At 39.8% G+C, this 11,256-nt stretch overlaps 1 protein-coding gene across 1 annotated transcript in view; it reads left to right on the forward strand.

Moving 5' to 3' along the window:
• The window catches only part of LOC136510867 (calcium-dependent mitochondrial ATP-magnesium/phosphate carrier protein 3-like), a 48,167-nt gene extending 39,565 nt beyond the window's left edge, over nucleotides 1-8,602 (forward strand). The window contains exon 4 of the mRNA XM_066505178.1: nucleotides 8,594-8,602. Coding sequence (XP_066361275.1) covers nucleotides 8,594-8,602 — 9 coding nt within the window. The remainder of the gene's footprint in view (nucleotides 1-8,593) is intronic.
• Nucleotides 8,603-11,256: the final 2,654 nt, after the last annotated feature.

An 11,256-nucleotide genomic window follows, 5' to 3' on the forward strand; every position in this document is an offset into this window, starting at 1 on the left:
AAACAGTTCATGATGTGGGCTCTTACTAGTAATACCTAATATGTGGGCTCTTACTAATATGTGGGCTCTCACTAGTAATACCTAATATGCAAAAAAAAAAAGTAATACCTAATATGTGGGCTCTTACTAAACAGCTTTACAAGTAACTTTTTTAGTCAAGCTAGGCTGTTTTTGGAAAAAAGGATGTTTGGCAAAATAGCTTCACCAACAGTTCATGATGGAGAGAACTGGGATAAGCTATAATTTTTAGATTCATCCTAACTTATATCTTTGTGAGAGGAGCAGAAGAACAGGTTCACCCATGAAATTATTTTGAAAATGAGTGTTTGAAAACAAAAATAGCCCAAACAAGCCCTATATCTTAGCGGCTAAAATAGGCACGGTGCGGAGTCACACAATCCACATGTTAGAATATGGTGGTGATGTTCCGGTACTGGATGATCCTACATGGTCGCCAGGTTAATGACTAACTCTACAGAATCACTGCCGTAGGAACCAGGCTTATTACTTGGGTGTGGGACCATGCATATTTGGTTAGACTTTTCTTCCCTGTATATATGGGTCGTCCCATCGAAAAAGAAAAAGATATCATGAGGTTGAGGAGCAAAAAGACCTGTCAGTAGTCAGTTCTTTATACGCACTTCCGCGAAACACGTTCCGTCACGGCGGATACTCCTGCCGCAGCCGGCACACCGCGCACACACCTGCAGTGCAGGCTCCTGCAGCCGATTCGATTCCATCCACAACAAGGAGGCAATTATTCCTTCTTGTAAGGAAAAGGAATCCCTTGGTGACCCTCATGTGGACGGCAGCATGGCCCGAATCTACACGTACTGCAGCATCAGCACTACTAGTAGTAGCTAGCAGCCCAGGACCCCGGAACAATGCGTCCGTCGGTGTCATCTCATCTCAGGTTTTGCCGCCTGCCTGAACCTGTGCCGCGTCACTCGAGAATCTTGCTTTGCCTACAGTCCTGCACAAGTGAGGAAACCACATTCGACGTCTGGTGCTGATGTTTGTATCCCATTTGATCGGCTGCTTCCTCAACAGTTGCTCTCGTGCTGTAACAACTGACAATGAAGAATGAACACATGCACTTGGACAGTTGGAGGGCTTGAATTTGCTTGTCGGCGTACTACTCGTCTACTCCTAGTTGTTCTAGGACCGACCGCAGTATATATTCCGCGGCAACATGCCAGTCTAAGGTCTTTGAAGTCGAAATGTGACCCAATATGAAGAACAAAAAAAATGGAGCAGTTAAGAATGCCTGTACATGGAACTCAAAGTTACATCGAAGATTTCAAGAACTAACTAATCATGAAGCTTTTCCTTGGGAAATTTTCAGGTTTCGTAGTCGTAGTCGTTGGTGATAACCTGTTCCATCTGTGGTTCTGAATTCCAGCGTCACTCTGATGAATCCGACAAAAACATTGTTTTCCTTCGAAAGTTTTTCTTGGCTCTTTTGACTGTCGTCCCACACGAAATGTGTAATTATTGATTGATGATCTGGACGTACCTTTTGTACACAATGGATGATCAGGTGTCGTCCAAACTCCAAAGTATATATAACCTTTTCTTTTTTGTGTCAATTATAATCTGCCGCTTTAAGGTGCACACACTTCAGTTCAGTTTCAAAAAGAAGAGCCGTCAGTGCAGTGCAGCAAAGGAAGGCACACGTTAATGAGTTCTTCATTAGTTCACCAAACTGTCCTTCTGTTCAGTGATATTTCCAGGAAAAGTTCTAGTATGTATGAACAATTCGGAGTGAATTTTACTTCCTCAGTTGAAAGGAATAACCTAGAAAAAATGAATTTTTTTTCCTGATGCGCGTTGTTGTCCGATCCATTATGGAGATCAGTTGAGCAGATAGCAAGTAACTTGAACCTTGAAAGAAAAAGAGCACCACGTTATAAAGCAAAGGAAAATTGACAAATGACCCAATAAGAAGGACTCAATGCAAGGAATAGCTATCTCAGCGAAGACGAAGGAAAGGGAAAAGGGAGGAAAGGAAGGAGCAGTGCATGACTACTATACTGCCATCTTTCATCCGGAGATGTCCATGTCACTTGAATAATCACACATCTCTACAGATGCGACAAAAACTTGAAGAACATTAGAACAACATGCATCAGAGAGAAACAAAACTTCACTCATGCAGTGCTCTTATCAGCATTATTCCAACTACTAGTAGCCCATATTAACCCATGCCGCCGCACGGATATATAAAAGACAAACATTAGAGATTAGTTAAATTCAGGGTCAGCAACTAACCAAGTTTGTTTTCTGCCATCTTAAGTCGCTTGTTTATTTTGCTTGGTTACCGAAGAATCCTCCGTCGCTGTGTCACCCAACATTGTCATGAGCAACGTCCCTCCATTCCGATTTAGTTTGCGATGCACCTAGATATACATTAAATGTAAACATATAGAAAAAAACTATGTATCTAGAAAAGACAGAACGCACTAATAGAGAAACGACTTTTGATCCACTTCGAAATTTGGCTTTAGTCCTAGTATTTTTCGTGCCTGGAACTAGAGAAACCTTTAGTCCCGGTTGGTAACACCAACCGGGACTAAAGGTCCCTGCCCAACGGCTACTGCGGCAGGTTTTTGTTGCAGGGGACCTTTAGTCCCGGTTGGAGCTACCAACCGAGACTAAATGTTAACTTTTACTTCCGGTTGGTCCCTCCAATCGGGTGTAAAAGTCTACTCTCGGCTGGAGGCTCCGTCCGGGACTAGAAAGGGACCTTTAGTCCCGGTTGCTGTCTCCAACCGGGACTAAAGGTCCCCTCATATATACCCCTTCTTCCTCCCCGAGCCCGAGCCACTTCGAGCTCAGTGTTCTTACTTCATCGCCGGCCTCTCTTCTTCCTCATCGTCGGTAATCACAAGATTTCTTCGATTCTTCCATCGATTCTTCGGTTCTAAAGGTTACTAACTTTATACTCCCATGTTTCATCAGTAGCATATCTCATTTTGTGGACTAGATATATGTGGTTTTTATAGTGGATTTTTTTATTTATAAGCCATTTAAGCTCAAAATCACTTTAAAGTTTGCATATTTGGATGAAGGAAGGTTAAAGTAGTTATTCAAAACTAGTATTCTGCTTTCATTTCTAGCATGCATAGCACACTTCATGGTTTAGAGATATAGAGAATTTTAGGGTTTTTTTAATTTTATTCGTTTATAAAATGAGAAATTTATATTATATTAAAAATGAATATAGAGAGTAGATGACAACTGCTTTCGGGTCCTCGGCCTCTCATTAGGTTCCAAAGCGACTGAGGTCGGATCTCCCTCTCATTGCATGCGGCAAGTGTGAGGAGAAGATTGTGATGGAGTACCGGGTGAGGAAGGAGTGTCCCAACAAGGACCGTATCTTCTACAAGTGTTCGGATCACAATGTGAGTTATTTTATCGCATTTGATGACTATGTTTAATTTATACTTATTTTCATGATGATTGTGATTAAAGTTCTAATTTTTTGTTTTAATTTCAGTGGGATGGCATTGGATGTTCAGGCTGGTACTGGGAGGAAGAGTATGTTGAACACGTGCAAAACTCTCTTGCACAGGCGGCTATGGCGGCTGATGAGGCAGTGATCCTGCGGAAGAAGCCCATAGATATTGAACAAACGCATGATCTGTCTATTTTAGTTGGGATTGATCGCAAAATCCTTATGCTGCTGAAGTGCATTTTAGCTTTAGTTTTTTTAGTGGTAGTTGGGATTGTCTACATTGTAGCAAGACTTTCATAAATTAATACCTTGTGTGGTGCCATGCATGTCGTATAATTAACTAATTATGTTGTAGGTTTTAATATGGTATGTAAGTCATATAATGCAGATGAGTCGGCATTGGATGTACAATGCTGATCGCCGCTCCCAAGAGTTCATTGATGGTGTGCATTCTTTCTTACGTGTGGCCGAGGCAAACAAACGCAATGGTTTCATGTGCTTCCCATGTGCCATATGTAAGAATTTGAAGGAATATGCTAGCTCAAGGAGTCTTCATTTACACTTGTTGAAGTCGGGTTTCATGCCAAACTATATTTGTTGGACGAAGCACGGAGAAACCGGGGTTGTAATGGAAGAAGGTGGAGAAGAACAATGGGACGATGATGACATTATTGCTGAATATGGTGCCTTCAATGATACTGCAATGGGGGAAGCTGAAGAAGAGGTAGGGGCAGAAGATGAGCCCGCTGATAATCTTGGTCAGGCCATTCGTGACGCACAAAGAGAATGCAAAAGTGAAAAGGAGAAGATCAAGTTCGAGCGTATGCTAGAGGATCACAAGAAATTGCTATACCCAACTTGTGATGCGGGGCAGAAAAAGTTGGGTACCACACTGGAATTGCTGCAATGGAAGACAAAGAATGGTGTATTTGACAAGGGATTTGGGGAGTTACTGAAAATCCAAAAGAAGATGCTTCTAGAGGATAATGAATTGTCCGCCACTACGTACGAAGCAAAACAGGTAGTTTGCCCTTTGGGATTAGAAATCCAGAAAATACATGCATGTCCTAATGATTGTATCCTCTACCGTGGCTAGGAGTACGAGAAGTTAGATGCATGCCCGGTATGTCATGCATCGTGGTATAAGATCAGGCGAGATGACCCTGGTGATGTTGAGGGCGAACGTCCCACGAAGAAAATCCCTGCCAAGATTATGTGGTATGCTCCTATAATACCACGCTTGAAACGTCTGTTCAGAAACAAAGACCATGCAAAGTTGTTGCGATGGCACAAAAAAGACCGTGAGGTAGATAATATGTTGAGACACCCTGCTGATGGGTTCCAGTGAAAAACAATCGATAGAGAATTCTCAGAGTTTGCAAATGACGCAAGAAGACCGTGAGGTACTGCAGCATCAGCACTACTAGTAGTAGCTAGCAGCCCAGGACCCCGGAACAATGCGTCCGTCGGTGTCATCTCATCTCAGGTTTTGCCACCTGCCTGAACCTGTGCCGCGTCACTCGAGAATCTTGCTTTGCCTACAGTCCTGCACAAGTGAGGAAACCACATTCGACGTCTGGTACTGATGTTTGTATCCCGTTTGATCGGCTGCTTCCTCAACAGTTCCTCTCGTGCTGTAACAACTGACAACGAAGAATGAACACATGCACTTGGACAGTTGGAGGGCTGCTTCCTTGTGCTTGAATTTGCTTGTCGGCGTACTACTCGTCTACTCCTAGTTGTTCTAGGACCGACCGCAGTATATATTCCGCGGCAACGTGCCAGTCTAAGGTCTTTGAATTCGAAATGTGACCCGATATGAAGAACAAAAAAAAATGGAGCAGTTAAGAATGCATGTACATGGAACTCAAAGTTACATCGAAGATTTCAAGAACTAACTAATAATGAAGCTTTTCCTTGGGAAATTTTCAGGTTTCGTAGTCGTAGTCGTAGGTGATAACCTGTTCCATCTGTGGTTCTGAATTCCAGCGTCACTCTGATGAATCCGACAAAAACATTGTTTTCCTTAGAAAGTTTTTCTTGGCTCTTTTGACCGTCGTCCCACGCGAAATGTGTAATTATTGATTGATGATCTGGACGTACCTTTTGTACACAATGGATGCCCAGGTGTCGTCCAAACTCCAGAGTATATATAACCTTTTCTTTTTTGTGTCAATTATAATCTGCCGCTTTAAGGTGCACACACTTCAGTTCAGTTTCAAAAAGAAGAGCCGTCAGTGCAGTGCAGCAAAGGAAGACACACGTTAATGAGTTCTTCATTAGTTCACCAAACTGTCCTTCTGTTCAGTGATATTTCCAGGAAAAGTTCTAGTATGTATGAACAATTCGGAGTGAATTTTACTTCCTCAGTTGAAAGGTATAACCTAGAAAAAATGATTTTTTTTCCCCTGATGCGCGTTGTTGTCCGATCCATTATGGAGATCAGTTGAGCAGATAGCAAGTAACTTGAACCTTGAAAGAAAAAGAGCACCACGTTATAAAGCAAAGGAAGATTGACAAATGACCCAATATGAAGGACTCAATGCAAGGAATAGCTATCTCAGCGAAGACGAAGGAAAGGGAAAAGGGAGGAGCAGTGCGTGACTACTATACTGCCATCTTTCATCCGGAGATGTCCATGTCACTTGAATAATCACACATCTCTACAGATGCGACAAACACTTGAAGAACATTAGAACAGCATGCATCAGAGAGAAACAAAACTTCACTCATGCAGTGCTCTCACACTACGCCGGATCTTAACATCACTGTCGATTTAAAAAACCCATTCATTGCTGGATTTTAAACCGGCAGTGGTATACCGACGGTAATGTGGAATTGACATCAAATCGACAGTGATGTAGTTTCTAGGAAAGCCAAAAAGAACCGGCAGTGATGTAGTTTTTAGGAAAGCCAAAAAACTTATTGAAAAAATATGGAATTTTTTTAATACCAGGAGAGGCTCCACTGGACATCAGTCACGCGTCGCAAGTCACAAGTCAAGCGATTTTTTACCCGAAAAACGCATGCTTCGCGGCCACCGGCGCTCGAACCCCTGTCGTCCTGCTTCACGTCTTCAGCCCCTAACCACTCCACCTGCAAGCTGATTGTGTCCAAATGAGATTTTCGTCCTACGCATTTTATGTCCATCTAATTTAGAAATTAGTATTTAGGACCCTAAACGAATTCAAATGAAAAAGCTGCCAACTACAAAGTTTTATAACTTTTCGAGATCTACAACTTTCATTTTGGTAGTTTCTCTATTCGAGGTCGTTTACAAAATTTAAATTTCAAATTTGAGAAATTCAAACGTAGATTTCCATGACAAGATGATTCCAAATAAAAAAGTTATCAACTACAAAGTTTCATAACTTTTTGAGATCTACAAATTTCGTTTTTGCTATTTGTCCTTCCCACGGTCGATTAAAAAATTCAAATTTTAAATTTTTAAAATTCAAAAGTAGTTTTTCTTGAGAAGATGGTTTCAAATAAAAAAGTTGTCAACTACAAAGTTTCGTAACTTTTTGGGATGTATAACTTTTATTTTGGTAGTTTCTCCATCCGAGGTCATTTATAAACTTTAAATTTCAAATTTTAGAAATTCAAACGTAATTTTCCTTGACAAGATGATTTTAAATAAAAAAGTTGTCAGCTATAGAGTTTCATAACTTTCTGAGATCTACAACTTTTATTTTGGTCATTTGATCATTTATTCATCCGACGTAGTGGTAGTAACATTGTTCACAAATGTTACATATCACTCTTATTGTTTATGAAACTATAAGAGAGAAATGTAAATTTTGTGAAGAATGTTATTACGACTTTATCGGATCAAGAAATGATCAAAATAAAAGTTGTAGATCTTGATAAGTTCTACAACTTCTATGTTTATGATTTTTTTAGCTGAAATCATTTAGTGTTATAAAATGACGTTTGAAGTTGCCATTTTTTGAAATTCAAATTCAAATAGATAAAACATAGTCACATGAAAAGATGGAGAAAATAATAGCAGTAAGAACACAATAAATTGATAGAGCATGATTTTAGAAATTTTTAGAAAAAAAATTATCAAATTTGAAGTTAGTATGAGGGAGAAAGACTAGTTACAAGTTTTAGCCAGAGATTAAAAAGTGAAATCAGAGTTATTCAATAATTTTAAATTTTAATTTTAAATAGTATTTTCAAGTAGTAAATGATCTCAAATGAAAAAGTTTTCAACTATAAAGTTGCATAACTTTTCGAGATCTACAACTTTTGTTTTGGGCGTTTCTCCATCTGAGACCGTTTGGAAAATTCAAATTTTAAATTCTAGAAATCAAACGTAATTTTCATTAGATAGATTATTTCAAATAAAAATATTTAGACATCGAAACAATCTCAAATTAAAAAAGTTTGAACTACAAAGTTGTAGATCTCGTTGAGTACTACAACTTTGATATAAAGTTCGTACGAGAAACTTATGAAGTTTTCTGACAGCATATCACTGTCGGTTCAAGCCACGAACCGACAGTGATAGATCAGTGTCGGTTTTTTGCTAAAATTGGCAGTGATGACCCAATTTTACTGCCGGTTCTTGGATAAAACTGACAGTGAATACCCAAATATCAGTGTCGGTTGGTCCTATCACTGTCGGTTTTAGCCAAAAACCAGCAGCAATGGTCTATCACTGTCTATCATTGTCGGTTTTTTAAAATTCGGCAGTGATGAGGCCTACAGTGATGTCCAATTCTGTATTAGTGTTATAAGCATTCCTACTACTAGTAGCCCATATTAACCCATGCCGCCGCACGGATATATAAAAGAGAAACATTAGAGATTAGTTAAATTCAGGTCAGCAACTAACCAAATTTGTTTTCTGCCATCTTAAGTCGCTTGTTTATTTTGCTTGGTTAGCGAAGAATCCTCCGTCGCAGTGTCACCCAACATCGTCATGAGCAATGTCCCTCCATTCCAATTTAGTTTGCGATACACCTAGATATACATTATATGTAAATATATAGAAAAAATTATGTATCTGGAAAAGACAGAACAACTTACAATTTGAAATGAAAATAATATTATTTTTCATAATTGTAGAGTTAAGTGATTTAGATATAAATTTAAAGGATTATTTTAAATTATCTTTCTGTGATGCAGGTAATTTAGATGCAAATTTAATGGTTACTTTATGTATTTTTTTATAATCACAAATGTTAGTGATTCTTTTAAAAAACCTGATATATCTTATTATGACTATTATTGGTGATGATGAATAAAGTATATCAAATTAAAAGCTAGATATTTTTTATTTTTATGAGCATTTTTAGTATTTATATTTTTCTCTAACGCATCTCATGAGAATTAAAATGGAGGAATATGATGATGATTTGAGTCTACCAAATTGATGGCTGTTTTTGTTTCTATTTTCTATGAGAATTTTTAGGGATTTCCCCTAATGCGCCTCTTGAGGATCGATGTAGAGTCTTGACTAAGCCTCCACTCACTGGGTTTTATTTGCTTGCCCACATCTATTGAGATGTTTTGCTTCATTTTTCTTATGACTTACATAGTACACTCGCCCCACGTTCTTCCAAAATAAAAAAAAGCACTGATGTACACTTCTTTTAGGCGAATAGGCCCCTCCATATGCGAAGAGCACGCCGTACTGTTGGCTCATCACCTCACTGGGCTTTAGTTCAGCTAGTTATACACCTTCCATGCATTTCAGCACCATGCATTGCCAAGAATCTACACAAGCTACTGGCTTTTTCATGTCCTTATAGCTTGGATACATGCACTCAACGCCACGACATGATGATTGTGCTACACAAATGACGAATCAAATCCTTTTTATCCCTCTCATCTGCCTCCACCAACCATTGCTTCGCTCTCTCGCGTCCTTGGTGAACACAACTGTGATAGGACGGCTGGATCGTCTGTTCGTCTCCTTTGCATCTCTGCCTTGCCGCTTTCCGGTGCCACTGTTCGTACTCAGGAACACGAGCGCATTTTTGCCGCAACTTTATTCAACTTTGTATGGCGAGTCCTAAATAAAAACTTTGTGCTAAAGGATGTCGATCGTCCACATTGTCGTCATGGACGTCTTGATTGCTCGATCGCTCAAGAAGGTAGGCGCCAAAGCTAGCTAGACAGGTAATATTCAGATCCGTGGTCAGAGATTCATCTTTGTCTTGGATCTTTATGCTCAATCAAATGCCCACTCATGCTCCAGCTTTCATGGTGCTCTCCCTTTTGTCTAAACTAACTCCATGCACTGGCACAGAGACAGCTAGACAGGGATGGAAAGGAAATAAAATTGCAAGGTTTTGCATGTGCCAATAGCATCCTTTGGATGCATATGCATTCTGAATTCGGAACAGCATTCGCATCTCCTGTTTGCTGAACAAGTCTTCTCTTACAACAGCCTCTATGAGCTAACCTAGATGATCTAGTGTCCAAAAAAATTGTAAAAGAAATGGCTTAATTTTCAGTGGAGCTTGCTTCGATCAGCAACACCACGGTGGTCCTTATAAAAAAAAACCACAGTGGTCCATGGATCTACAGGTGCCGGTCCAACACTAGCCAGGCCTAGCAGCAAAGGAAAAGCGTTTGTATCCCATGCCCCTCAGACAAAAGAAGGGCTGGTAGCGAAAGGGCTCATTGCATTGGCTCCTTTGATTCCATTTGAGATAATCTACTAAGCTAAAACTCTCTTTATTTCCTTGTCTTAGAAAAGACTCGTGAATGGCCTTGACTGAAAATGTTTAGTCGTTTGTTGCCAGTAATTATATAAAGTGCACAGGGTGGAATTTGATCAACTTATAAAAGTATTTACCTGCGATATGAGCTCAGGCTGCCCCTGCATCCTCAGTGTATTGCTATCGAGCTGCGTTTGGTAGTTGAAAATGAAAGCATGCATGTATCTGTTACTTTTCTTGCAAGCAAATAGCAGGTCACACGTTTTTTCTATATCTATGTTTTTAGTTTTCAAGAAAAAATAGTAAAATATACTTGCCAAAATTAGAGCATCTCTAATAATAATAGGCCATATTCGGCAGAACTTATTGCTGTTGCGGTTGATTTATAGGGCTAATTTATTGTGAGAGAAAAATACTGTTCCCATGGCTGAAAAGTAGGGCTGATTTTTGCTGATAAGGTCAAGCGAACAGAGCATAAAATTGAGTCCTAAAATTCTGGATTTGTTCGTTTAAAAAAAATCTGGTTTTGGAATATTTGTAGCCCTATTATTAAACTACACGCATTGACCAGTTGAACCCAGACGTCGAAAAGGAGCGGGCAACAATTATTTTATTTAATTGTGCCTACTAAGATTCAAATCCGAGACCTCTCGCTTTGATTCTATATTGAGTTGCTTACACCAACCAGTTCAATCTAAAAGTTTAAGCAGGTGGGAAAGATGGGCAATTCACTTTATATTTCGAAAACCATGAATTGTCATCGTGGCTGGCCATCTTCAACACCCTAGCTCATATTCAAAATATTTAAAACAAAATCTTCATTGTATGCTCTACTTCCGATATTCTTAGATCAAAAAATATTGTCTGCAATTCTGGCGAATCTCCCGTAGGGAGGTACCGGTGGTTGGGCCATTGCTGGACATCCCTATCATCAGAACTCACATCCAGCCTTCAAAACGAAATCTCTGTTGCCTGCTTCGTCCCGATATTCTCAGATCTAAAAATAGTGGCTGGAGATCCAATTCCAGCAAACCTTGAGGCAGCGGCAGGGGACATCCACCTCGAGACGGTGGTAGGGGACGACAGGGAGCGCCGAGGAAAAAAGAATGGCGCCAAGTGCAC

This window comes from Miscanthus floridulus, chromosome 16 (genome assembly GCF_019320115.1).
Source record: "Miscanthus floridulus cultivar M001 chromosome 16, ASM1932011v1, whole genome shotgun sequence".
Classification (NCBI taxonomy): Eukaryota; Viridiplantae; Streptophyta; class Magnoliopsida; order Poales; family Poaceae; genus Miscanthus; species Miscanthus floridulus.